This window comes from Malassezia restricta, chromosome IV (genome assembly GCF_003290485.1).
Source record: "Malassezia restricta chromosome IV, complete sequence".
NCBI classification, from domain to species: Eukaryota; Fungi; Basidiomycota; class Malasseziomycetes; order Malasseziales; family Malasseziaceae; genus Malassezia; species Malassezia restricta.
The window spans coordinates 290,822-316,404 of NC_040196.1; the positions used below are offsets into that span (position 1 = coordinate 290,822).

General features: G+C 52.5%; 19 protein-coding genes across 19 annotated transcripts; 7 read left to right on the top strand and 12 right to left on the bottom strand.

Moving 5' to 3' along the window:
* Window positions 1-65: 65 nt before the first annotated feature.
* MRET_2546 (uncharacterized protein) lies at window positions 66-1,886 on the bottom strand (the record flags this gene model as incomplete). Its single annotated transcript, XM_027629173.1, has 1 exon — window positions 66-1,886. One exon carries the CDS (start codon window positions 1,884-1,886, stop codon window positions 66-68), a length of 1,821 nt encoding a protein of 606 aa, XP_027485042.1.
* A 69-nt stretch (window positions 1,887-1,955) lies between these two features.
* MRET_2547 (origin recognition complex subunit 4) lies at window positions 1,956-3,566 on the top strand (the record flags this gene model as incomplete). Its single annotated transcript, XM_027629174.1, has 1 exon — window positions 1,956-3,566. The coding sequence occupies one exon, from the start codon at window positions 1,956-1,958 to the stop codon at window positions 3,564-3,566; it is 1,611 nt and encodes a 536-aa protein (XP_027485046.1).
* A 125-nt stretch (window positions 3,567-3,691) lies between these two features.
* Window positions 3,692-5,131, bottom strand: MRET_2548 (elongator complex protein 4; the record flags this gene model as incomplete). Its single annotated transcript, XM_027629175.1, has 1 exon — window positions 3,692-5,131. The coding sequence occupies one exon, from the start codon at window positions 5,129-5,131 to the stop codon at window positions 3,692-3,694; it is 1,440 nt and encodes a 479-aa protein (XP_027485069.1).
* A 134-nt stretch (window positions 5,132-5,265) lies between these two features.
* MRET_2549 (26S proteasome regulatory subunit T6) lies at window positions 5,266-6,516 on the top strand (the record flags this gene model as incomplete). Its single annotated transcript, XM_027629176.1, has 1 exon — window positions 5,266-6,516. One exon carries the CDS (start codon window positions 5,266-5,268, stop codon window positions 6,514-6,516), a length of 1,251 nt encoding a protein of 416 aa, XP_027485070.1.
* Window positions 6,517-6,521: 5 nt separating this feature from the next.
* Window positions 6,522-7,171, bottom strand: MRET_2550 (mitochondrial import receptor subunit TOM71; the record flags this gene model as incomplete). The annotated part of the gene is made up of 2 exons (XM_027629177.1): window positions 6,522-6,905; window positions 6,932-7,171. 2 exons carry the CDS (start codon window positions 7,169-7,171, stop codon window positions 6,522-6,524), a joined length of 624 nt encoding a protein of 207 aa, XP_027484841.1.
* A 23-nt stretch (window positions 7,172-7,194) lies between these two features.
* MRET_2551 (tRNA-dihydrouridine synthase 1) lies at window positions 7,195-8,562 on the bottom strand (the record flags this gene model as incomplete). The annotated part of the gene is made up of 1 exon (XM_027629178.1): window positions 7,195-8,562. The coding sequence occupies one exon, from the start codon at window positions 8,560-8,562 to the stop codon at window positions 7,195-7,197; it is 1,368 nt and encodes a 455-aa protein (XP_027484840.1).
* Window positions 8,563-8,739: 177 nt separating this feature from the next.
* Window positions 8,740-10,242, top strand: MRET_2552 (sphingosine-1-phosphate phosphohydrolase; the record flags this gene model as incomplete). The annotated part of the gene is made up of 6 exons (XM_027629179.1): window positions 8,740-8,850; window positions 8,885-9,009; window positions 9,041-9,089; window positions 9,120-9,522; window positions 9,547-10,110; window positions 10,136-10,242. The coding sequence occupies 6 exons, from the start codon at window positions 8,740-8,742 to the stop codon at window positions 10,240-10,242; spliced, it is 1,359 nt and encodes a 452-aa protein (XP_027485110.1).
* Window positions 10,243-10,256: 14 nt separating this feature from the next.
* MRET_2553 (NADH dehydrogenase (ubiquinone) 1 alpha subcomplex subunit 3) lies at window positions 10,257-10,925 on the bottom strand (the record flags this gene model as incomplete). The annotated part of the gene is made up of 4 exons (XM_027629180.1): window positions 10,257-10,334; window positions 10,360-10,460; window positions 10,486-10,745; window positions 10,771-10,925. The coding sequence occupies 4 exons, from the start codon at window positions 10,923-10,925 to the stop codon at window positions 10,257-10,259; spliced, it is 594 nt and encodes a 197-aa protein (XP_027485045.1).
* Window positions 10,926-10,979: 54 nt separating this feature from the next.
* Window positions 10,980-11,609, top strand: MRET_2554 (peptidyl-prolyl isomerase H (cyclophilin H); the record flags this gene model as incomplete). Its single annotated transcript, XM_027629181.1, has 5 exons — window positions 10,980-11,089; window positions 11,115-11,156; window positions 11,182-11,395; window positions 11,419-11,566; window positions 11,593-11,609. 5 exons carry the CDS (start codon window positions 10,980-10,982, stop codon window positions 11,607-11,609), a joined length of 531 nt encoding a protein of 176 aa, XP_027485079.1.
* A 2-nt stretch (window positions 11,610-11,611) lies between these two features.
* On the bottom strand, window positions 11,612-14,071 carry MRET_2555 (para-aminobenzoate (PABA) synthase; the record flags this gene model as incomplete). The annotated part of the gene is made up of 1 exon (XM_027629182.1): window positions 11,612-14,071. One exon carries the CDS (start codon window positions 14,069-14,071, stop codon window positions 11,612-11,614), a length of 2,460 nt encoding a protein of 819 aa, XP_027485041.1.
* Window positions 14,072-14,305: 234 nt separating this feature from the next.
* MRET_2556 (uncharacterized protein) lies at window positions 14,306-14,721 on the bottom strand (the record flags this gene model as incomplete). Its single annotated transcript, XM_027629183.1, has 2 exons — window positions 14,306-14,340; window positions 14,373-14,721. 2 exons carry the CDS (start codon window positions 14,719-14,721, stop codon window positions 14,306-14,308), a joined length of 384 nt encoding a protein of 127 aa, XP_027485044.1.
* Window positions 14,722-14,858: 137 nt separating this feature from the next.
* MRET_2557 (uncharacterized protein) lies at window positions 14,859-15,389 on the bottom strand (the record flags this gene model as incomplete). The annotated part of the gene is made up of 1 exon (XM_027629184.1): window positions 14,859-15,389. The coding sequence occupies one exon, from the start codon at window positions 15,387-15,389 to the stop codon at window positions 14,859-14,861; it is 531 nt and encodes a 176-aa protein (XP_027485043.1).
* Window positions 15,390-15,620: 231 nt separating this feature from the next.
* Window positions 15,621-16,283, top strand: MRET_2558 (mitochondrial peroxiredoxin PRX1; the record flags this gene model as incomplete). Its single annotated transcript, XM_027629185.1, has 1 exon — window positions 15,621-16,283. One exon carries the CDS (start codon window positions 15,621-15,623, stop codon window positions 16,281-16,283), a length of 663 nt encoding a protein of 220 aa, XP_027484843.1.
* An 8-nt stretch (window positions 16,284-16,291) lies between these two features.
* MRET_2559 (short-chain dehydrogenase reductase) lies at window positions 16,292-17,776 on the bottom strand (the record flags this gene model as incomplete). Its single annotated transcript, XM_027629186.1, has 1 exon — window positions 16,292-17,776. One exon carries the CDS (start codon window positions 17,774-17,776, stop codon window positions 16,292-16,294), a length of 1,485 nt encoding a protein of 494 aa, XP_027484842.1.
* A 137-nt stretch (window positions 17,777-17,913) lies between these two features.
* On the bottom strand, window positions 17,914-20,574 carry MRET_2560 (calcium permeable stress-gated cation channel; the record flags this gene model as incomplete). The annotated part of the gene is made up of 1 exon (XM_027629187.1): window positions 17,914-20,574. One exon carries the CDS (start codon window positions 20,572-20,574, stop codon window positions 17,914-17,916), a length of 2,661 nt encoding a protein of 886 aa, XP_027485153.1.
* A 333-nt stretch (window positions 20,575-20,907) lies between these two features.
* On the top strand, window positions 20,908-21,280 carry MRET_2561 (ubiquitin related modifier 1; the record flags this gene model as incomplete). Its single annotated transcript, XM_027629188.1, has 2 exons — window positions 20,908-20,948; window positions 20,992-21,280. The coding sequence occupies 2 exons, from the start codon at window positions 20,908-20,910 to the stop codon at window positions 21,278-21,280; spliced, it is 330 nt and encodes a 109-aa protein (XP_027485154.1).
* Window positions 21,281-21,323: 43 nt separating this feature from the next.
* MRET_2562 (metal transporter CNNM) lies at window positions 21,324-23,141 on the bottom strand (the record flags this gene model as incomplete). Its single annotated transcript, XM_027629189.1, has 1 exon — window positions 21,324-23,141. The coding sequence occupies one exon, from the start codon at window positions 23,139-23,141 to the stop codon at window positions 21,324-21,326; it is 1,818 nt and encodes a 605-aa protein (XP_027485155.1).
* A 173-nt stretch (window positions 23,142-23,314) lies between these two features.
* MRET_2563 (GTP-binding protein RBG1) lies at window positions 23,315-24,418 on the top strand (the record flags this gene model as incomplete). The annotated part of the gene is made up of 1 exon (XM_027629190.1): window positions 23,315-24,418. One exon carries the CDS (start codon window positions 23,315-23,317, stop codon window positions 24,416-24,418), a length of 1,104 nt encoding a protein of 367 aa, XP_027485156.1.
* Window positions 24,419-24,464: 46 nt separating this feature from the next.
* On the bottom strand, window positions 24,465-25,577 carry MRET_2564 (cytoplasmic tRNA 2-thiolation protein 1; the record flags this gene model as incomplete). The annotated part of the gene is made up of 1 exon (XM_027629191.1): window positions 24,465-25,577. One exon carries the CDS (start codon window positions 25,575-25,577, stop codon window positions 24,465-24,467), a length of 1,113 nt encoding a protein of 370 aa, XP_027485149.1.
* Window positions 25,578-25,583: the final 6 nt, after the last annotated feature.

Genomic DNA, 25,583 nt, shown 5'->3' on the forward strand with positions numbered 1-25,583 from the left:
CCTGTCGTCGAGCCACACGTACGGCACAGCGTCGTCTACATTTCGTATCACGTGACCCAAGCATCCTACGAGGGCGGCGGCGGCGGTGCACGACGTCGTGGGGCAGGCGTGTCAAAGTCATCGTGCGACGTGACGTGCCGACGGCGCGGATGCCTCGTGTCATCGTGCTTGCCACGCCAATATCGCTGTACATAGGCGCGAAGACCGGTCGGAGGCGTCTCTCGTGCGGGTATCGCTGGCGCCTGTCGTCGAAGGGGAGGCGTCACTGTGCCACTGGCGGCGGATGGGGAGGGCGGGTCGACAGAACTTGAGTGAGCATGCAGCTCTGGCATGGATGCGGACGAGAGAGTGTGGGCAAGCCTCGGCATACGAGCGGGCGGCGCGGGCGGCGCACGGCGCCTGTTGCCGATATGTGGCGGAGCATCCCCGCTACTCTGCCGTGACCATGACTCGAGGGTGCGCACGTCGAAATCCAGCGGCATGCACGCCTCCTGCTCATCTTCTAGCTCGTATTCGGACCATAACAAAGGGATCGTATCCGCGTCGACACCCAACATGCATGCCTGTGAGGCGGCTGTAGGCTGTAAGCAGGCGAGTAGCCACATGTACTGAATCACGTCATGGTCATGGCTGGAAGAAGAAGCCCCTCGGATCCCCCCTTCTCCGTGCAGACAGGCAACAAGCGGAGTATTGCCAGCATCTGTCCCGACGCACCACTCAGCGTCGAGGCACAGCTGCGCCAAAGTCAAGGTCCGCTCGCTCATGTCATGCAGAGAAGCTGTGCGGACCAGATTCGTAAGTAGGCGCACAATATGAGCCCGTTTGTATTCCACCGACCACAACTGAGTCTGGGTGAGCAGGGCATGGAGTACACACAGGTAAGCCTGCCGAAGCACATCGTACGCATCCGGCAAGTCACCCAGTTGACGCAGGAAAATGTCGACCAATACTTTGAGGTCATTCACATAAAAGTAAGAGGCCGTCTCACGCAACGTGAATATGGCTCCAAGTAACTTGAGCACGAGAATGTGGAACCGGCACCCATCGAATGTCGTACTCGGCGTCCGATTCAGCAGGTACACGACATTCTCGCCGAACGGCTTGCTTGTGTGCAAGCGATGCTGAATGTGTGAGAGAAGCGACGCGGCATTCGTCGACATCATGCATTGCTCATGCAGCGCGAGCATCACGGACATGCAGATGGCGCTTTGTTCGTGCGACTCATGCGTCTCCATCACGGACAGTACATGATCCACAAAAGGGCGCGTTATGCCACGCATGTCGTGAGAAGACAGACGAACAGAGCAAAGACACTCGTATAATATATGCATAGCGTGCCGTTCTACGCATATGAGCACATGCCGCGTTCGCCTCGAGTCGCTCGGGGTATCTGATCGGGCGTCAACATGGAGCCGGTGGTGGTCGGGCGGCAGGGGCAGCGCAGGTTCGAACGCCACATCTGTGTCATGAACAAGCGAAGCACTTGTCTGCGCCGCATAGTGCCCGGCCCAGATGTTCTGAACCAGTCTGTGTATGTATACATGCATCGTGTCTCGTCGTAACATCCATCGATACGCATTGATATTGTATTCACCCAACGCAATCCATATCACATAAACGATCAAGAGTTCTGCGGGCGATAAAGTCTGGGTACGTGCGTGCAATACGTCGAGTACACGCGCCATGCCGGCCGAGGGCTCAGCTCGCAAGTCGAGGTGTGTCGGTTTGGCAGACCCACACACCATGTCCACACATTGTCGACCAAAAACACGCTGGGATGCCACATCATACAAATGCGTCATCACATACTGCGTATCAACCCGTTCGAGCACATTCGAGATGTACGCAGCATCTTGGGCGAACGTGGGCAGCGGCGGCGATGTCATGACGCGGCCGACGGATCGTCGGCCTTGGAGTGGAGGGAAACGACGCGCGTCGTCTCTTGGCGTTGGCCGATGGCAGAGCCACAAGCCGCAGATCCTGCGGCACATTTAGATACCCACAAGCAAGCGGTGCTATCGATCCTGTCTCATGCACTGCCTCCCATGGCATCTGATGCCCAGCCGTACATGGGCCAGGAATGCATTGGCCTGGGAGATGCATGGCGTGCCTTGTACGGCCTCGTGCGCAGCAGTGTGTATGAACACGAAGGCAACAGTTGCCTTGTCGCAGGCGAGAGCGGGTGTGGTAAAAGTGTACTAGTAGAATCTGTTCTGCGATACGTGCAGCATGAGTGCATGATGGAACGGGTGTTGGCGCCCTGGACGGTGCGACTCTCGGCTCTCGTGCACCCAACAGATCGTTTGTGCTTGTCAGCTATGGCACGACAACTCATGGACCAGGATGCACTGAGCCAGAACAACCAAGTGGATGATATGCTTGGACCTGAGCAAGAGGAGGAAGAAGATGACGAGGATCGGCCATTGATAGAGTGGGCTCACGCATCCGCCTCCGAGGACGAAGACGATGCACCCATGGAGGAGGTCACCCCTGCACCGACGACGACTGACCCTAATGCTATTTTAAGCACTCTTGCTGCTGCTCTGTCTCACATTCTCTCTCTTTTGTCTACACATACGCTCGGCAAGCGACCCCTCGTGCTGATACTGGACCAATTTGACCAGTTTGCGCAGCGGCCCCGACAAGCCCTCTTGTACTGTCTTTTAGATGCCGTACAGAGCGGAAGTTATGCACCGGGCCTCGTGGTGATTGGTACATCGACGCGTGTAGATGCAACTGACTTTCTGGAGAAGCGCGTCAAGAGTCGCTTCTCACATCGAATCGTGCACGTTCATCCCCCATCGTTCGATCAGTATGTGATTCTGGCACGCACAGCTTTGCTTGGAGGCATGTCCAACACGTTACCACCTGATGCTGCATGGGAAAAGCAAGTCGATGCTCTGTTGCAGGACCCGTCCTTTCGTGCTAGTCTCCGACGATTGCACGACTTGTCAGGCGACGTGCGCTTACTGTACCAGGCACTTTGGCCGCCCATAGCAGCCTTGTCCGCATCAAGACCTCATCTTGAGGCGTCTGCTTTTGTTGCGGCCGCACAGGCTCAGCGGCTGGATCCCACCTTTGCCTTTCTCCAAGAACTGTCTAATCCTGAAATGGCTATCTTGATATCTGCTCGGCATTTGCAGCTCTGTGAGCGCGAACCATTTACATTTGAGATGTGCTTTTATCATATCTGCCAGTTTGTGAAGCGGGCACATGCCATTCTCGGTACTGGAGATGATCGCCGTGTGACTGTGTCTTTTGCAAGTTTAGACACACTCGCATCACGCACATCAATGATGCAGGCTTTCCAGCGTCTGCTGGATCTGGAACTGCTTTTGCCAGAGCCTGCGCGAGTATCACTGACCCTGCCTACAGGCATCGCAAGCCGCACAGGTCCAGCCACATCGCCATACGGGACGCTCCCCACCCCAACCGTGATACCCTCTGTGCTCCCTGTACGTGCACAGGTCTCCGCCAAGGCCATCCTCGAAAGCGCACTCAGTCCGGAACGTGTGGAGCCATTAAGCTCGGTCATGATCAAATGGGCCGAGTCGACGGGATTGTAGCACTACATGGCGCGATTCCCTCCTTCGGAATCGCTGGAGAGGCGTGGCGTTGTTGTTGGGCACCTTGTAGGCCTGCCTGCTGTGGACTATCGCAGGCAAGCTCTGAGGTGCCCGGATCGAGACCATCAAAAGTCCAGGTTCTGCCGGTCTATGGAGGCATTCTTGTTCTGGGCCATCTTCAAGCCACGTTGCCGAAGATCGCCGAGACCGGCAAACAGGCGCGGAACCGGTGGCGCTGGCGACGAGGCCTTGGGTGGCGATGATGGCGTCGGATCAGGACGTGGTGCTTCGGATCGAGGAGGCGGCACCTCAGGCTCAGGAGGTACCGTGCGACGCTCCTTAACGCCGCCATCCGTATCAAGATGGAGCGTTTCGATAGCCACGCGCTTGCGTTTGATCTTGAAAGCCAGATTATTTTCTCCGCCGCCCGCGCCGCCCTCACTCGCCCCAGATTCGAGGGAGGAGCCTGCACCCATACCACGCAACACAGACGCACGAAGAGATGGATTCGTGAGTGTGCCAATGGCGGGTGTTCGATACACACGAAGCGCACCTACAAAGTCAGGAAACACGTCACTGAGGCCTGGCGTAGCTGCAAACGATGACAAGCCAATACAACCATCCATCAAATGAATAAGCCTGTGCGCTGCATTCACACCATTCCGGGCATCCTTGCGCTGCATGTATGTGTATGACGAAAGCGAAAGGCTCACAATCGTTGGTATAGGGGGTATAGATGAGCCTGAAGGTGGCATAGCCAAAGTGCGGATGAGAGAGCGGAGACGCAGGAGAAAGCGCACTGCATCTGCAGTATGCGCCGTGTCCATCCATGCCGGTGATCCAAACGAGCGCAGGCAGATTCGAAGTACTGGTGTTTGTGCCTGCGACGACGCCCGACACCTTTCGGCCGCTTCTTCGATGGCGCGCCATGCCACCTCAAATGCACAGTCCGTATCAAGCGACACAGCCTTGAGTTGCTGAGACTCCTTGGCACGGCGAATAGTTTCAGGTGCAATACGCTTGCTGAGATCAAATACGCTGCTAAGGGTCGAAGAAGGCAATGTGCGGTGGGGGGCCATGGGTCGCTGCCCACCATACCGCCACGCAATCTTCATTTGCTGCATGTCTCCGGCCACTTCGTGATCATTTTCATTCGCCTCCGTACTTTCAGCTAGACCCATCAGCTGGTGCACGAAGACGTCTGCAGAGTCACCAATCACCACATTCATGTGATGCGACGCCAGACCCTGAGCTGTAAAATAGCCTAGGAAGAGGTCTGTGTACGCTTCTGCAGCGGAGTACGTTGCATCATTATACGTAGCAGACAAATCACCACCTAGCATCGGTGCACCTAGCATCGCAGCCGGCTCATTTGCTGTGCCAGCACATGGCACGAATCCAAGGACAGAGCCTGCCAAAACACCACCACCGCACATAATATCATCGAGCGCCGCTATGCCCGTTGATAGCAGTGGTACTGGAGCATCGTAAGGTGCAGCTTTAACACCCTCTGGGGGTGCACGAGCATGTCCAGGTGCTGTTGTACGTCGCCGAAAGGCCGACATGCATCAACCCAGTTTGGATGCAAGCGCTTTGGGCCTGCCCGTCGCGGCGAGGCCTGTCCTGATACATCACGTGATAAGTGATCGGACGCGCGTGCAGCTGGTGCGATGGAGAACTCTCCGCCACGACGGACGCTATGGTAGCTGCGGTAGCATCCTCGCAAGTAAGCGTGGACAACCAGGCTGGTGAGCAAAATCACCGTGAATCTAAGGCTCCAGCTGGTGTTGATTCGTTTTTCCTCTCAAAAATTCAGTCATACGAGCTGACTATCAATGAAAAAGCACAGAATCTTCGTCGCTTGGAAGCACAGCGCAACTCGCTGAATGCCCGTGTGCGTATGATCCACGAGGAACTTCAGCTGTTACAGGAACCTGGATCGTACGTGGGTGAGGTCGAGAAAGTCATGGGAAAGAAAAAGGTGCTGGTGAAGATCCAGCCAGAGGGCAAATACGTCGTGGATGTTGCGTCCGATATTGACGTCGCTCAACTGAAGCCATCGCTCCGTGTCGCTCTTCGTTCTGACTCTTATACATTGCACAAAATTCTTCCAAATAAGATTGACCCACTCGTCTCGCTCATGATGGTCGAAAAGGTGCCGGACAGTACATACGAAATGGTCGGTGGTCTTGACCGTCAAATTAAAGAAATCAAGGAGGTCATTGAACTTCCTGTCAAGCATCCAGAGCTGTTCGAGAGCTTGGGTATTGCACAGCCGAAAGGTGTGCTCCTGTACGGTCCACCTGGAACGGGTAAAACGCTTCTCGCACGCGCTGTGGCGCATCATACTGATTGCAAATTTATTCGCGTGAGCGGCAGTGAGCTTGTGCAGAAGTACATCGGTGAAGGTAGCCGCATGGTGCGTGAGCTCTTCGTTATGGCCCGTGAGCATGCGCCTTCTATTATTTTTATGGACGAAATCGACAGCATCGGTTCTAGCCGTGGTGACGATGGCGGCAATGGTGACTCAGAAGTACAGCGCACCATGCTTGAGCTATTAAATCAGCTTGACGGATTCGAAGACACGCAAAATATCAAGGTCATCATGGCCACGAACCGAATCGACATCCTCGACAGCGCATTGCTGCGCCCCGGACGCATCGACCGTAAGATTGAGTTTCCGCCGCCAGGTCCAGAGGCACGCGTTTCCATTCTGCGTATTCATTCGCGCAAGATGTCGCTGCAACGTGGTATCAATCTGCGTGTGCTAGCTGAAAAGATGGGTCAATGCTCCGGTGCCGAAGTCCGCGGTATCTGCACCGAAGCTGGTATGTATGCTCTTCGTGAACGCCGTCAGCATGTCTCGCAAGAAGACTTTGAATTAGCTATTTCCAAGGTGCTCAAGCGGCAGACGGATGGTTCCATGAGTGTGAACAAGCTCTTCACATAGTTTGTTTAGGACTTGAACTGAACCGAATATCCACCATTTTCCTGCTGTTGTAGCTGAAAGTTGTCGGTCGACAAACCAAACCAGCCCAGGACCTTGTCTCCCATATTCTTGAGTTGTCCGAGCATTGCAGCCTTTTCGCTTTCACCTACCGCGTGAATCTTGGGTGGAAGGCGCGACAAGGCCTCACGAAGCTCGGCATGAAAACTAAGTGGAACAAGGCCTTCGTTCTCAAGTTCTTCCAAAGCTTTGTAGTCTTTGAGCGCTGATTCGAGGCGCGACCATCCGCCCAACCGCTCATTGGCCATAGCGCGACGATACAGTGCCTTGACGTTCTTCGGATCTTCAGAAAGAGCTTCAGAGCTAGCAGTGACAGTTTCCTTGAATTGGTCCTGTATGTCAGCAATGATGTACATACCAGTTTCAAATGTGCTGCGGCCAGGTTGGTATAGACCTTGGTCCGTGTGTCTTTCACCTGGTCTTGAAGTGATGCATCAGGGCATGGCTCGTGTCGTGAGGGTAGACGTAAAAGAGCATCCGTATAACTTGTAATAGACATGGCATACTTTGCTTTGCTAAAGTGTTCATTCCCCTGTTCCTTGAGTGACTCGGCCTCATGCCAGAGCGACTCGAACGGCGAATCTGTCGGCTCAGTCATGGTATCTAAGTGGAGAAACTCATTTATGTGCTCGAGTCTATTTTTACGCGCTTCGCCGCAGGAGCTTCTTCTTTCGCATCGCTGCCAGAGGCAGACTTCGGTGGATTTAGGGGTGGCCGGAAATAAGGTTGGATATACCAATGTGGAATATAGTCAGGCCGTGTTGTGCGATCCAACGTGTCCTGCAGATGCGGGGGTACAACATAGTAATTGGGCAGATCATCAGGCCGGGTATAATATTGCGTTAGGGATTCATCATGTTCAAGCCGCTTGGCAAGTTCGTGCAAAAAGGCACGGTAGTCACGCACACGATCTTCGCCAGGCTCTCCATCGTACGCTCGAGCACCTCCGAGCACAGGTCGCAAATCAGTATGGATACACAGAGCTGGCCGCGTGATTTTGAACATATGACCTTTGATAGCGCCATGAGATGTGGGTGTCTTGAGAGTGGCCACGATATCTAGGTACTCATGTGCCACCTTCACCATGCGCATCGGCTCAAAGACGGAGTGGTCACCATTTCGATCGGATAGAGAGGACAAGTCAGGTCCCACTTCGGGGTGAAAAATCGCTGGATTGTACAAGTTACCCTCAGCACTCATGACACCATCGCAGCCTGTGTATACCAAGCAGTCGCGCCAGTCTTGTGCATACATGATATTGCCATTTGCGAACACAGGGATATCAAGTGCCTGTTTCACGGCACGTACAATGGACCAGTCAGCTAAGCCTGTTTTGTGGCCCTTCATTTCACGTGTTCGTCCATGTACCGTCGCAATTTGTGCCCCGGCACGTTGGATCATGCGAGCGTATGCTATGCTCTTCTCCTCCGACTCGTACACGCGAAATTTGGCTGTGACGGGCACTTTAAGATTCAGGTGTAATGTATTGATGAGACGAAATACCAAGTCCCAGTCGTCCATGAGATATGCGCCGAATTTGCCACGCTTGGCAATTTGCTGGGGACATCCTAAATTCAAGTCAATCGCGTCGCATTTGTCTTCCACGGACTTTGCTGCATCAAGGAGCAAATCTGGATCATTGGCACAAAATTGTACGATGAGAGGTCGATCCGTGTCTTTCACATCGCCTAACGGTAAGATATGAGCACCCTCTTCACCGATATCCTGATTGAAAAACCCCTCACGAACGCGATGCATGCCACGGCCTTGCTGTGCATAAATCTTGGCATTGATCATCGGCGAATACACGAGATCTGCTCCATATCTCCTGCACAGGATGCGCCAAGCTAGTTCTGACTGATCCACCATGGGCGCAACAACGCGCTTCGGCGAGCCTATGCTCTGGTAAAAATCATAGCCGCTAAGCTTTTCGAACTTGGGAACACCCGTCTCAGGAAATGAATCGACATCAGGAAAATCCTTCGACATGGTGCAGATATGGAAAACACGATGTGCTGCTCTTAATGAGCTTCGCTGTGTCAATCCACGCCACGCCAAGGGGCCAAGAATGATGAAGCTAGTAGGAAAAAAATTTGAGCTTTGGATGCATGTGGAGAAAAGTCCAAGAGGTCCAACGACAGTGGAGCGAATTCCCCTGCTATCAGCATGACAACGGGAGGCGGCATCGAGGCGAAGCGTCCCTCATTTATTGTTTCACTGCATAATGTAATGGAACGATACGTACAAAGGCACTCGAAAACTCTAGCACGGCATCAGGTGCGCTTTTTGCGTAAAAGAAGCTAACATGCAGACGTTCGTGTCTCAACCATGCTTGGATATGTACTTCTCCTATACGTCCGTGTTGGGTTCTCATACTTTCTTTATGTTGTTTCTTCCTCTGATGTATCTTATTGTGGATCAAAAGTTCGGCAGGGTGTATGTGTATAAGAGACTGCTCACGCTACAGCCTTATTCTCTCCTCCGCATTGGCCGTAATCTTTGCAGCAATGCTCAAGGTACGATGAGAATGGAGCTGACAGCGCTAGGACTATGTGTGTGTGCAGCGTCCACTAAGTCCACCAGTGCGCCGGATTGTGGTTGGCACGCATCACCTAGAGTACGGATTTCCATCGACGCATTCTGCCAATTCGATGACCATGGCTATTGTGGTGTACTACTTTGTCCAGCAATTTCGGCCACTGCTGCATATCCAGGTACTGTCTGAAATTATTCACGGATCATCTCTATGGGTCCAGTTGGCGAATTCATATATGTTTGAGATTCTTCTCTCTTTGTATGTGTTTTCGATCGTCTACGGACGACTGTACCTCGGCATGCATACAGTGCTGGACTGTGTGACAGGAATGCTGATTGGTGCTCTGAGTGCAGGTATTTCTATCTTTTCGGATAATCTGTTGCTGTCGTACCTGAACTGGGGGACCGTGTTTGGTACGTAGGGGTCACTAACACCAGTGCCATTGTCACTCTTCGTGGTTGGATACTTGATCTTGGCCCTGCACCCCATTCCTATTCAGCCATGCCCATGCTATGAGGATGTGGTATGCTTTATTGGTGCTTTCGTGGGTGTTGCTATGGGGAACTGGCGGACAAATAACTTCTACTATGCGGATATGCATCAACTCGACGCACTATGGCGCTGGGTCATCACGGGTGTGTCGCCTGGATGGCAGTATCGCAGTAGAATGATGTGGACTATTGCCGTCGTACATCGCCCGGCTGTCCGGCTGTGCGTGGCATCTGCCTTCGCTATCGTTCCACTCGTCCTGTGGAAGATAGTGGCTACGCCAATCGTGAAGACATCCGTACCGGCGATGTACCGCGTTTTGATGCCTCAAAGTTCTCGGGAACCGAAGCTTGACGTCCCACAAGACCAGGCTGTTGCTAGCACGAGTGCTGTGCCACCTGCCTCCGAACTTCGGCATCGCATGGCCGCAGTTCCCAAGCCAGGCTCTCAGATCGATTCCCTATCGTTGGAACGTAAAATGCCTAGTAGGACGACAGAACTCTTCTGCCAAGGTACGTCAACTTGCTCTGACCACAGACCTCCCGCGCCTTATTGTGTACACGGGCATTGGATTTATCGGAGCCAGCTTCTCGCACTATCTGATTGAGTACTTTGCGGTGCAACCCATTCATTCTGTGCAATAGATACCAAATTACATCTACGTGAGGGGCAAGAGCGCTGCTGCGACATTGCGGCCTTCCTCTGTAAGCAAATTGAATGTTGAGCACGCATGACGCTGAAGGTAAGCTGGCTGTACGTACAGTGTTTTGCACGTCTAGCTGAATACCCATCGAATGCAGCAAGGAACGAATCTTGTGAGGCACAGGCAAAACGGTGTTTCCTGTACCGAAGACAAGTATTTCTGTGTGAGTGTGATAGAAGCGTACCTGGCTTGGGCATGGTCATGTCAAAGATGCTCCATACGTCTTCCGTCCATGCCTCCCAGCCCTTGCCACTCGGCATCGCCGTCATGGGGTCCACAGGCGGCGGGGTCCATACAAAAGTCTGGCCTTGCAGAAATATGCATGTAGGGGGTACGACGTCACCGTTGGCCAGTTTGATTTCTGTGGGGGAGACTTTAAGAATGCGAATCGGTATAGAGTCATCTTCGTTGATATTCACAAACGATCCACTGGCGTCCAAGTCACTGGATGTCAGGTTTTTCAACGTACTCATATGGCAGCGTGTCATGCCGCGAGACGGGACGCGTGTTCATATACGTGCGTGGCAGCGGCACATATCCCACCCGTGCGGGTGATCGCCATGCTACCGTGCGAAGTGCAGCGCGTCCCAGTTGCCTAGTCGAAGCGCGAGACCAGAGCTGCATGGTGGGAAACAAATGGTCGGATTTCTCCACACGCCCATCTCCTTTCTTATCGTGATGCAGGGCGCCGGCACCAAGGGACGACCGGTGGTGTTCTTCGACGTGAACGTTGGTGATACACCGGTAGGGCGCATCAAGTTCGAGCTGTACAGTGACATTGTTCCGAAGTACGTATGCGCACGTTGACACTAGAACCGCAGAAAATTTTCGACAGCTGTGCACGGGCGAGCATCGGTACGTGTATGGGCACTGATGCCAGTGTGAATCACCAGCCTATGGGGTACAAAGGCGCGCTTTTCCATCGCATCATCAAGGACTTTATGTGTCAGGGAGGTGACTTTCTAAACGGTGATGGAACCGGCAGTTTTAGCATCTATGGTGACAAATTTGCTGACGAGAATTTCATATTGAAGCACGATGCGCCGGGTCTGCTCAGCATGGCGAATGCAGGGCCGCATAGCAATGGATGCCAGGTACGTGGCCTGTACTTACACAGTTTTTTATCACGACGCAGCCAGCCGAATTTCTCGACGGCAAGCATGTCGTATTTGGCCGTGTCGTTGAGGGCATGCTGACGGTGCGCAAAGTCGAGCAAGTGCCATGCGGCGCGAACAACCGGCCACGTATGGACGTGCGCATTGTAGGTACGTGGTTTGTGTCTTATACCCAGAATGTGGCGAGATGTAAGGCTATGCGAGTGCAGCTACCGACCCTAGCTTAGTCATGACTTCGCTCCATTCGCCATCGAGTGTAGATAAAAAGGTCACGGCACCACCAGCGCCGACCAATGCATGATCGTTCTGTACCGTGACGGTGCGAATGACAACTGAGAGATTGGATGCGCCGTCTACACCCATAAAGCCCAAGGCACCAGAGTACACGCCGCGGCGACGCGTTGTGCCTTGGGGCGCATGCGACGTTCGTTCCAACGTCTCAATAAGTTCGACACTGCGGCGCTTTGGCGCACCCGTCATGCTGCCCGGCGGGAAGCACCGTTTAGCTGCCTCGACACATCCAATGCCAGGGCGCAGCTGCCCCGTCACCGACGTGACAAGCTGGTGCACCGTCTCGTAGGTCTCCAAGGCAATAAGGCGTGGCACGGCGACGGAGCCCGGGTAGCAGACTGCCTGTAAATCTGCTCGAATTAGGTCGGCAATCATGAGGTTCTCAGCACGCTCTTTAGGGTCCATGTGCAATGCTTGCTTCCGACTCTCGTCTTCTGCCACCATGTAGGCTTGCATAGATGCGTCGTGCCTCGCTTTTTCGAACCAATCCGACTCGTCCTCGCCCCATCCAGGACGCACCTTCGTGCCTTTGATGGGCCGCATTTCCACAGCACCGGCGTCTGACACAGTGAGGAAGCGTTCAGGACTGGTGGACAAAATGGCTTGCGGCGTGGATCCGTCACATGATACGAGTTCCACGTAGGCCGAAAAGGGAGCTGGGTTTTTCTGGCGCAAGGCACAGTACAGGGAGAAGTACGACGCGTACGAGGGAGAAAAGGGTAGTGTGCCCTCAAATTGCGTGGTGAGACAGAGCTCGTAGCTTTCGCCACTCGCAATATAGCGCCTGCACGCTTCAATACGGTCCTTGTAGACTTCGGCATCATCCACCGTGTGCACCTTCAGTGATGCGGGTGGCACATCGGCCATGCGTTGAAGAGAGTCGACGGCACGCTGCGCTTGCGTGAGCCATGCCTCAGCCTCAGCGGCCGGCATGCCCAATCGCACACCATGCGTCTCAAGCTCCGCTAGTGGACCGCATGTATCGCCGCCTTCGTCCACCAGAGCATACGCCATCCATGTATTTGTTGCATGGTCCAAACACAGTGCATGGTCACAAAAAGCCCATTGAGCAGCGGGCAGCTTCGTACGATCAAAACCCGTGCCTGAATGCGGCTCATATCGTTTTGACGATAGTGATGCAAGTCCGAGTGACTCGTCTTTCAGCTCGTAGCCCCAGTATCCCACAAAGCCCGTGCGAAATTGGGTATGGGCATTGGGCGACATGGGATGTACCTGGGCCTGCATCGTGCGCTGCGCGTCCTCCATCCAGTCCCATAACGTCTGGTGTGGATGCATGTCTATGCGTCGCACGACATTCGGCTGGTGCACGCGAAGCACACCGTCCATATCATATGTCATGATGCATGTCGCACGACTCTGTATAGACACGTGGCTTTGGGGGTCTCGGGGATTGGCACTGTCAAGCCACACCGCGCCAGGCTCATCTCGACGAAAAAGCTTCTCAAAGAGTGCCGGCGCATCGTACGCCAGCTTATCAGGCAAACTGGTACAGCTTGTGAGAGCTTTCTCGAACACACGCCAGCGGCGACGTGGCACATGTATTTGTTTGCCAAGCGCTAGGCACGCACTTCCTAGAGCCACAATATCTGGCGGCAAGCAGGTGTGCATCGCGTCCTTCCACGCTTCAACACGTGCTTGATCATGCCGAGCCCAAAAGTGGGCTACATTGTGCAGAAAGTTTTGCATCACCAATGTGCCGCCATTGGTTTCGATACTCTCTGGGTGGAATTGGACGCCGTACAGGGGCCGCTTCGTATGTTCTATTGCCTGCACCATGGTCTCATTTGGACTTAGGCGAGAGCGTGCGACCACTCGCAGTGTCGATGGAAGAGTCGACTCGTCCACACACAGGCTGTTGTAACAAATGACCGCGGTGCCCTCAGGAATACCGCTCACGATACTCTTCTGTCCATTTTCACTGAGTGAATTGGAATCCATGATGAGCTCTCGTGTTCTTCCATGAAACGGAGCAGCCAGCTGTACAATTTTGGCACCAGCCGTCGTAGCTATGCCCTGGTGGCCCAAACACACACCAAGGATCGGTATATGCTCAAGCTCCGGCGATTGCAGCAATGCAGCTGCCTGCCCGAAATCCACCTCATTGTCTGATGTACCTGGTCCAGGAGATAGGATCAGGGCATCGACATGGGTCAAGAGGCGCTCGCGAAACGCTAGCGGCGATAAGACCGGCAATGTGTGGGGAATCACCGTCACACGGCGAGCAAGGAGCTCCGGATCCGGTGGCGGATCAAAGCACGATGCAATCAACGGAATTAGGTTGCGCGTATAAGAATCATAGTGGTCTACAATCACAATACGCGGCAAACCATCAGGCGCATTCATGCTGGAAAAATGAATGTGGGTGTGCTTAGAAAAGTCCCCTTTCTTTGGTTTGCTTTGTCATCAACTGTTCGTGCCAAGGGCCACGGCATCGGCCGCCTCCGACGTCGTGGCATATACGGCCCGCGATCGGCAGAAGTATCTTGGTCCGTTTATAGATCGTACACCTTAGTTCAACTGGGTACTTGTGCAAGCGCGACTTGGCCGCATATTGTTTGCATACAGATTGTCGAGCCTTTACTTGTCGGCACGATAAAACCACCGGGCAAAAACTGTCACGTTAGTAAAGAGAGGGCTAACGTACGCCAATAGCTCCATCGCCGGCCAACCCACTTGCCGATGAGTGGTATCAGTACCACCTGGAACGCCACTTGCAGCTGCCGGACGCCTTCTTCCCATTCCTCACATGCACGTCGGTATTCCTCGTCAAGCTCTCTTTGAGAGGACGTAACACTTTCGTCAGACGCACTTGTTATAGCCCATTCTTTTTCAGCTTTCTCGTCTAGGTATTTGGGTAGCCAATCTCCTGGTGGTGCGCCGTCGTTCTTCGGCGCCGTCGTTGAGTCACGACTAAGTGCATGACCTGCATACTTCGAAAACAGGTATTTTTGCAAATCTTCCTCTGTCGTCCGTTCGTATGTATTTTCGACCATCGCACGTCGTGTTGGTCGTCCACACACAGCCCCACGACAAGTTCCGCCAGCGTTGCACCCTGGCCGTCTCCACTTTTGGTACTCCACGTGCCCCACACTGACGTGCACAATCCACTCAAAATGCACTTGGAATCTATTTACTTGCCTGCGGATGGGGCGCTACCAGCGCTGCTGCCAGAGAAGTAGTTCTGGACGTTCGAGATCGCATCGTTCGCTGTGCGACGTGCGGCCTCGAGATACGATTCGTTGGGGTGGGCCTGCTCAGCACCCTCAGCAGCCTTGTCACCGGCTTGGTGGAAAGTATTGCTCACCGACTGCATGGCATCCGAGGCGTACTTCTGGGCCTGCTTCGACAAGTGCGCGAAAGTGCTCTCGCCTTGCTCCGAGCCCTCAGCGGCTCCCTCAGCACCCTTGTTCAGAAGGTTTTGAGAGTGCTCGTGGACATAGTTCGTGGCCTGGTTCAAGTATTCTTGGCCTTGCTCAAGCAGCGAGTGGCCCTGCTTTTTAGCCTCTGGTAGGTTTTGCTCGGCCTTGTTCATGAGATTCTGGCCCTGCTCTTTAGCGGCCTGACTTTGCTCCTTGAACTCGCCTGCAGCATTTTGCAGCTTGCCCGACATTTCCTTACCAAACTGGTCAGCCTGGGCAGAGAAGTTGTTGTTGTTCGACATGATATGTATTATTCGAGGTTACAGGTCAACATGTCCACGCAGCCGGCGGTGCCTTTTGTACTTGCCCCATGTGCCGGCCCGTGTGCGAGTGAATGCGTGCAATGAAAACGTCGGCCCATTTTCATGCAGTGATAGAGCCAATCACATTAGGTCTACTAAAGCTCGCCGTCTCGCAAGGACCAACTTATTTTCCCGAGCGCGGTCATTCGTGGCTCTGGCGCGGTTATTGATATGCCGTCTCATTTGCGTCTCGGCTGTGTGGCCCCGGATTTTGAGGCACAGACAACCCAAGGATGTATCAAGTTTCACGAATGGTCGGCAAATACATGGACTGTGCTATTCTCGCATCCGGATGATTTCACGCCCGTGTGCACCACTGAGCTGGCGGAAGTAGCGCGGCGTGCCAGCGACTTTGCTAAGCGTGGTGTCAAGATCCTAGGTCTCTCTGCCAATGATGTGTCGTCCCACAACCGCTGGGCGCATGATATTCAATCCATTGCACAGGCACCCGTCACGTTCCCCATCATAGGCGATTCAGACCGCTCCATCGCCACCCTCTACGATATGCTCGATGCGTTAGACCCCACGAATGTCGACGCCCATGGCGCTCCATTCACGGTGCGTGATGTCTTTGTGATCGATCCCCAGCACATTATTCGCCTCAAAATTTCCTACCCCGCCTCCACGGGCCGCCATTTCGACGAAATTTTGCGCGTCATTGATGCGCTTCAACTCAGCGACCGACACGCTGTCACGACGCCCGCCAACTGGCGTCCAGGTGACCGCGTGATTATTCACCCCAAGGTCTCTGACTCGGAAGCACATTCCCTTTTTCCAGATCACGAAAGTATTACACCCTATCTGCGCATGACGCGCGATCCCAGCTCATCATAAACATTTCTCTATTTGGTTTCATATGCTTCATCCGGTGATGGCATGGCATGATTCGCTCCGAGCGCTGTCTGGATACCATCACGCACAAAAGATGGCAAAAGTCGTAGAGCGGGTGTCCATGATGCATACCACGGCATAGCAATATGTCGACTCTCTTGCTGCTCCAATGCCTCGACAATGGCGTCCGCTACGCGGTGCGCACTGATGCTCGGTGCGACAAAGTGCACGAATGGACTGTGCGTAACACCATCAAACATAGGCGTGTCTTGCAACTGTCCCGTTGTCACCAGCGTTGTGCGGACGTGGGGTGCTTTGTGAATACTGTCGAGCTCGTACCGCAGAGACTCGTGCAGACCGACAAGCGCGTGTTTAGAGGCTGTATAGTCTGTGAGCTTTGCGAAACCTGCATAACCCATAATCGATGACACTGTCACGATATGCCCGCTATTGTTTCTGATCATGGTGGGTAAAACCTCTTTGATCAGCCAAAAGGGCCCCATGACATTCGTTTCCATGGTCCGTGCAATGGACTCCGATGGTAGTGTGGGCAGAGGCATGCCATGTACCACGCCGGCATTATTGATCAACATTGTTGGCTGACCACACTCTTCCACAATTTTATTCATGGTGAGGGACACATCATCACGTCTCGATATGTCGCAGGTATACGCTGTGACTTGCTCATGATCCACACATGCACTTGACACGTCAATGGAAGCGACCTTCGCACCACGTCCCGCAAGTTTCTGCACCAACGCGGCACCAAGACCTGATGCTCCGCCCGTGACCACCACTGTCTGTCCAGACCATGCTTCCTTGGTCAAAACGGGCAATGTCCGTCGAAAGAGTGTGGTCACAAGCCACGTAGGCAGCACCCTTATATCTTCAGGGACGGGACTGGCGTTTGTCCATACACGACTGAGCCATAAGATGCTAAGGATTACGAGCACCACACTGAATAGAGCCGTTATCACTTGTAGGGGCCATAATAATGTTGCCAGCTGGTGCTGGAGCCATTCATTTTGGGTCACTTTGTTAGGGTAAAGTGCCATGCTTAGCATAATTCCCAGCATCGCCACCGTGACAGGTTCGGCGATGAAATGCCTGGTTCGCAGAAGTAGGGCATCAAGATTCCACCGTTCCCATTGATGGGTCGTTGCCGATGTTTGTTGAAGCACCCGCAGATTCTCTTCTTCACTTTTTTTGCTTAATGACACAAGCCGCTGTCTTGCATCCATCATGGATTGAAGGGGTGGCTCAAATGAAATCTTGATCGCCGACGCTTTTTTGTTGAGAAGATATTGTTGAGTAGAGGTGACATACCCAATCACCATATGATCCGCACAAATCTTCGTCATATGGCACCATACCGGTAATTGCGGCAGCCTTTCATAAAACATGACCAGATGCTGCAATGAATCTACATGATCTGCATTCATATGAGAACATATACGCTCAGACACATTCGCAATAGGATCTTGCGTCTCGTCCATCTGGTTTTGTGGAGAAGATTCGTTCTCGGCATTGAAAGTGAAACTTGCCCAATGAATTGAATTACTAGTAAATGTACGATGAGAAATGACTGCACTTGACTATGGAACAAAATTGGATAAATGAATGCTGTAAGGTTCTAATGCTTTGTCTCCCCTGGAGGTACCTCAGCCTTTTCATCGATCTTGTACTTATCGTTGATGAAAGCATCGGCCACCGAAGCCTGGTACCCAGCGTCGATATCGGCGGCCATCTGCGAGCGACCGATACCGAAGTTGTCATTCGGGTACCACTGGATCATCTGGTCCTTCAAGCGGGCCGGGTTAAAGAATGCATTCATAGTGTTTATTTCCCGCAACTGCTCCTTCTCCTGCTCCTCTTCGGGATCCTCCATTTGGATGGTTTGCGCGCCAGGCGCGGAGCCCATAGCCTTCATAGCAATACCATGATCCTGTGAAAACGGTTGAGCATCTGTGTAGTACTCATTCTTGTCGGGCAGCAAAACAGGCATGGCACCATCCTGGCCATCTGAAAACGGAACAACCGACATGTCTTGTTCCTTCTGGGCCAAAAGATCCGGAATCTGGGCCATCTCCTTCTTGTACCATGCCGTCATGTAGTAATGATAGACAGCCACAAGCACACCAAGCAGGATCGTCAGAACACCCATGGCGATAAACGATTGGTTATTCCTAGAGTTGAACAGGTACATGAGTGCCACCAACAGGCATGAGAGGTAAGCACAAATGAAAGTGTAATGAATGGCTTTGACGAAGAAGGCGCCAGCTGTCTCCGTGCTTGGTTGGACGTCAAAGACATACAGGAATAGGTAGCGGTGTGCCAAATAGTAGGTGAAAAATGTCACTGAGGCAAACCCGTTGATCACTGGCTGTAACATCATGTACACGAACGCGAGAACCGTTATGAATAACGTAGTCGGGTACAAGACACCCCAGGCAGGTGCAGCCATGTCATTACGCAAGTGCCAAAGTTTGCGCGGTGTTGCACCCAAGAAATTGAGCTTGATGTAGTACAAAATAAGAGGGACGAGTTGCAAAAACATACCCGCCGCTCCAGAGAGACCGAGTAGGAACACGTATTCAAGGTAGAAAGACGACACACGGGGAATAGCACTCGAAATTGTCTGAACGAACTTTTCAGGGTCATGCACGGCGTGAGAAAAATCACTGAGCTTCTGCTGAATACCAGACAGAACGGTGAAGATAATAAAGTTCTGAATCACCATAAAGATGAAAAAGCGGGTCATTAGGCTGAGCTCAATCAAGTTCTTACTCGGAATACCGCTCATTCTGGCGTTATAGCGGAGCCAAGGGGGCAGCAGGCTGTTCAATACAGCGAGAGCAGCAGTGGGAAGCACGGCCTTAATAATACCGATTGGGACGTTGGGGATACTCTTGATCCAGCCCAGGAACGACACTTTCTCACTCATGTAGTCAACATTCGAGAAAAGCGACACCACAGCCACAGGAATGGACCAGAAAATCACCGTCACCCAAGTCACACCCCAACAACACGCACTCCGGACCTTGCGTTCGTATGGGTTGAAGTTCATGTTCTTCCATACGACGTCGTCAGGATGCATCTCCACGTATCGACGATCCATCTGCGTCTTGTTCTCGACTGGTCGAAAACTGGCACCTCGGTAAGCACCTTGCATTGTATTGCAAAGAATGAAGGCGCTACTTTGCGGTGGATACGTCTCGTAGTCGTCAATCACATTTTGGCGCGATGCCTCAATCTCGCGGTTCAAACGCGTAAGCTCTTCGCGGCTGTAGTTGATCGTGTCAACCTTCTCACCAAAACAAGGAATTTTCCCAAGACGGTGGGTAGGACGCTTCTTTTCAGGTACGTAGCGATCAGACACGTCGAGGGAAGGCACATCATCTTCAGAGACGGACAAAGGATCAACCTTGCCCTTCTTCACTTTCTTAGCGGCCGTACTGATCAGTTTGCAAACAGCTCCCTCCAATTTTGTGGCGAGCTTATCACGCTTCTCGACCAGATCAGGCAGCTCTTTAAGATTGCGGTTGATCCAGACACGCTTCACGCCACCAGGAACGTTACCATAAAGCTCTTTCATCTTTGTTTCGCTCAACAGTTCATTTGGCACACTGCTTACAAGGAATGTCTTGGCCTGATTCGTGTTACGATGCTCAGGCGATGTCAAAAATTCTTTCCGCAAGCGAATAAAGTGCTTCATAACATCGTGAATGTTAAATACGATCCATGCCATAAAGATGTAATGCATGATCAGGACACCTGCACTTCGCTTTTGCTGTTGCTCATTTTCATTCACAATGTTACCAAAGATAAACATGTTGAATCCAGTACCACGGCCATCGCCACCTTGTTCCTCTTGGATAGGTAAGTCCGCAGCATACAAGGGCATGAACACGATCCAAGAAAGAATCCAAATCGGCACAAAGATACGAAGCATCAGGACCAAGAACCATATGAATGAATAAGCATCGAAACCATTAATACGCAGAATCTCAGCGTCTGGCACGCGTAGGAACTGTCCGATCCATTTGAAAGCATCAGTTGGCAGTGGCTGTGTGTTTCTGCTGGGCGGGAGGGCGCGGTACGTTTTGGGTTGGTAAAGCGCTGGAAAACGGGGGCGCAAGTAAATAAAGCAGGACAAAAAGACACCAGAGAGGATGAGTGCCAAGACGACAGCTGAAATAACGGCGGACGTCGATGTGTCCTTCTGCGCCTTGACGCCGTATGGCAAAGTCAGACCAATTAGAGAGAACAGACACAGATTGCGTCTGTTGATCATGGTGGCACCAAAATTGTATGGCGTGCTAGCCTCTTTGTGGGCAAAGATGAAGTTGTGCCAAGCGCCAGATGCCAAGCGCGAAGACTTTTAGATAGGGGGTTAGAATATGTCTGTTGGAATTTTTTTCAACATGAAGCCTAATGAACTACAACACGGAGAAAATTTCTCTGACACGTACATGCATCGATCTAATTGGTTCGCGAGATACTTGATGTTTGTGTGTCCAATCACCTGAGTCATGCCACCTTATCGACCCTGTCGTATTACGTTATTGTCATGCCCCTGTACTGCGGAAGTGATGTGTTGCAGGGCAGTGATTGCCTCTTTAGTACCATGGGAGAAGCGCAAGATGTGCGCGTAATCGTCGAGTTTGGGTATGTGAAATGTTTTTGCGAAGAGGGCTGACCATGGTGACAGCGGTGGTACAGAATTGTTGCTTGCTCCACCGCATGCCAAGACGCACGACATTGTATTACCAGCATCGGCGTCTGATGGAGGCAACAGACCCACCATGAGCACCTTGGTGGAATATATTCGTACACACCTGATCAAAGAGCGCGAAGAGCTTTTTGTGGAGAATGATCATGTTAGGCCGGGTATTCTCGTTCTCGTTAACGATAGCGATTGGGAACTCGAGGGTGAAATGTGCTACGAACTAAAGTCAGGGGACCGGGTTGTCTTCATTAGTACATTGCATGGTGGTTAAGCGTATATCATGAACATGCCAAGTCATTACAGCGTTCGTTCATCTATGTAGGCCCAGGGTCGTCATTAAACTGTGATACATGTGCACTCTCTTCGGCCTGCTTGACCGCTTCGTGAACCGCTTTGTTATGCAAGTCATGTGCCGTGTCTTCATTCAGCTCGGCCACAGTAATCACGCGAAATTCGTCACTGGTACCATGAACTGCTTCAACAATGTATGGCCCAGGGGCTTGGAATGTGCGCTCGGACTCGGCGAGATTCAACGACTCTGGTCCATAGTCACTAAATGTGATAGACGATGACATGGACTTGGGCGTCTGCAGAGGCGTCTTGTCTGCTTGCATTCCCGGGGACAATTCACTCTGTGGTCCACTGCCCGTTCGTCGGTGTCCAATCTTCTTGATAGACACCTTGTCATGTGCTTTGCTTTGTGGCATCGTGCCATATTTAGAAGAACGACTGAAACTGCGCGTTCGGCTCATTGGGCCCTGTCCCATGGTGCCAAAACTGTTGTGCAACGGTATATTTTTTGGTCCTCCGTATTTACGGCGTCGCTCAATGATACCGCGAATGAGCGGCTGCCATTGGTCCTGCTTGGCACCTGACGGCTTGGTACGGACGACCTTGATTTTATTGTGCACGTCAACAAATACGTCCGTCTCATCCACGATCTCTTCGCCAATCATTTCCTCGATAATGTCTTCCAATGTTACCACGCCCATGGCACCCGATGGCTCACCGGGGTGCTTAGACACTAGGATCATATGAGAGCGACCCACCTGCATATAGTTGATGGCATCGAGTAGGTTCAAGTCTGGCGAGGTTTCTGGGAGAGGTGTGAGATGGAAGCGCGAGACGGGCCAAGCATCTTCTGGGTCGTATTGGATCAATTGCTTGACGAGCAACATACCAAGAATGGCATCGGGGCGGTCATTCTCATGAATGGGTACACGCGAATAGCCCGATTGGACAAGCTCATCCACACCAGCGTCATCGAGAACGTGATCAATGGGTAAAGTGTACACATCCTCAATAGGTGTCATAACGTCTGCCACTGTTTTGTCGTTCAAATCCAGGACGGCGCGGATGATGGTCACTTCATCATCGTTTAAATGCTCGGTTCCGATTTGCTGATGCAAAGAAACAAACGTTTTGAGTTCTGCTTTGCGATATGTAGTTCCGTGCTCTTCGCCAAGGCAATAGTCGAGGAGCTTGGCCGTGGGCCATGCCACTGGCGCCAGTAGAATCATGGCTCCGTGCACGAGCGGAGCGCATAGGGCACCAATGGAGAGACCATAGCGAGCACAGATTGATTGAGGCACGATCTCACCAAAGATGACAATAAGGATCGTAGATAGAATGACAGCTGTGAGTCCAGAGCCAAATTCAGACAAAAAGATCGGAAGCGTTTCATTTACAATCACATTACCGAGCAACAAAACCACCAAGACCCAGTGCCTACCACGCTCAAGCAGGCGCATGACTTTGGCCGCGTTCTGTCTCTCTTGATCTGTACCAGATGTCATGAGAACCTGCAGGTTCACCATATCGAGACCCATAAGACCGAGCGTCAGACCCGCAAATACCCCACCGAGCAGCACAAGGAAGGCAATCATAAGAATGTCCATAACCTTTTTCCATGGCTCATTATGCTCAATAGGTGCCTCTACATGGTCCCGAGGCCTCGTCATCGTCATCGTAGACGAGGTCGGTACAGCCCACATCACGACGGGTGAGGCACGAACCGCCATGAAAGCGGAGTGAAATACGTAGGCAAGCAGTGCCATAACAAGCTTCGTTGCTGACGCAGGAGCTATACCATGCCCTGGACCGTGCGGTCTCGTGCGTTCCAGGGAATGCATACCGTCAGCCTTCCTAGGCAAGGTGTGATAGGGTCTTAAAGTCTATCCGCACGGTTACGTTGGCTCGTGGGCAGTCGTTCATCTACACATTTCGGCCGAGATCTAACGCCTCTTTTTTTCTTCCTGCACATACCTTGGGAACGACCGCGAACCATATCACATCGTCTAACGACATGACGACGGTGCAGCGCATCAAAGAGATCGAAGATGAGATGGCCCGCACGCAGAAGAATAAGGCCACTGCGTATCATCTTGGTCAACTTCGTGCGAAGCTCGCCAAGTTGAAGCGTGAGCTGATCGCTCCGAGCAGTAGTGGCGGCGGCGGCGGAGGTATGGGCTTCGATGTCGCACGCACGGGTATTGCCAGTGTTGGCTTTGTTGGTTTTCCATCTGTGGGAAAGTCGACACTTATGTCTGGGCTGACAGGGACGACGTCCGAGGCAGCTGCCTATGAATTCACAACGCTGACGACTGTCCCAGGTACTATGGTCGTGCGTGGTGCACGTATTCAAATTCTCGACTTGCCTGGTATTATTGAAGGTGCGAAAGATGGCAAGGGCCGTGGTCGTCAGGTGATTGCTGTCGCTCGTACGTGTAATTTGATCTTTATTGTGCTAGACGTGTGCAAACCATTGCACGACAAGCAAATTCTCGAGGCAGAACTGGAAGGTTTTGGTATTCGCCTCAACAAAAAGCCCCCGAATGTTATTGTGAAAAAGAAAGACAAGGGTGGACTGGCCATCACTAATACTGTGCCGCTCACCAAGCTGGACCATGATGAGATTCGGGCTGTCATGTCTGAGTACCGCATCTCTAATGCCGACATTGCGTTCCGTGAAGACGTCACGGTCGAAGAGCTCATTGATGTCATTGAAGGCAACCGTATATATATTCCATGCATTTATGTGCTGAACAAAATTGACTCGATTTCGATTGAAGAACTCGACCTGCTGTATAAGATTCCCAAATCGGTGCCTATTTCATCTCGGATGTGGCTCAACGTGGACGAGCTTGTTGATAAGATGTGGGACGAGCTTGATCTTGTCCGCGTGTACACGAAGCCCCGTAAATGCCCACCGGATTACACTTCACCTGTCGTCTTGCGCCGCGGCAAGTGTACCGTCGAAGACTTTTGCAATGCTATTCACCGTGAGATTTTCAAGCAGTTCAAGTGCGCTGTTGTTTGGGGCACGTCTGCCAAGCACCCGCGCGGCCAACGCGTTGGTGGCGATCATGTGCTGGAAGACGAGGACTGCGTCACGATCTTTAAGCGTTAACCCACGGTCTCTCGTGCCGTTGTATTTTTGCCTATATACAAAAAAGTTACCATGCCGTAGCACTGGAACGCTGTACACCTTCCCAGCGGGGAATGGTATGTCCAATGTCTGGCTGTGCATCTGCGAGCGCTTCTCGCACGGCGCGTGACTTGTCCGAGCGAATGCCAAGGGAGGGAGCACCACGGTTTAGTCCTTCGAGCAGCACACATGCCTTGCATAGTTCGTTCGACGAAATATAGCCGCACCGTGCACACGTACGTTGCACGGCACGCTTCACTTGCCCGGCCACATGGAGATTCTCGCCGCTGTGTATGATGTCAATAATACTGCTGGGCCGGATACTTTCGAGGTCCTTGAGGAAGGAGCGCGCATAGCCACGGTAGGCGTTCGGTGAATAAATGCATTCGGTGCTAAAGTAATCGAGTTGCTTAAAGTAGGCATACATGACGATCTCTTTTTCGTACGCATACTTGAACGGCTTGCTGCGTCGAATGCCGCTACCGCCAAACCCACTTTGGCCTCCGCCGCAGCCTTGATGTTCGTCATCCTCCTCGGTCCCATCAGGACCCTTGGTCACAATATCAGTACAGCGTTCTAAACGTGCAATATCACCCCGCAGAACATTCATAAGCACAGTTTCCGCCATGTCATCTGCATTATGTCCTGTTACGATGTGGTCCACACCCAGTGACGCCGCGCCGCGATCGAGTGCCTGGCGCCGAAACACACCGCAAAACGTGCAGTTGTTCTTTCGTCCCACTGACGCGACAATATCATCCATGGACCAGCCATATAGTTCTTTGTAACCGAGCACTTTGAGGGGAATGCCATACTGCTCTTGATTTCGCTTCACTGTTTCGAGACTGTCGTCGCGGTAGCCTGTTATACCTTCATCAATACTTAGCAAGAACAGTTGTAAACCATAGTCATACCGCTCATTTAGCGTCTTCATGACGTATGCCAACACCGTCGAGTCTTTGCCACCACTGGCGCCAATAGCCACACGATCACCTCGCCGGAAGAGCTGTGCATTGACAATTGTCTGGTGCACCTCTGTCTCAAAGACGTAAAAAAAGCAGTTGCGGCAAACAAGGTCTCCCGTTTTGGGTCGGCGTAGCACAGCACGCTCCTGGCCACACAGCACACACTCTCGCGGCATGACGAA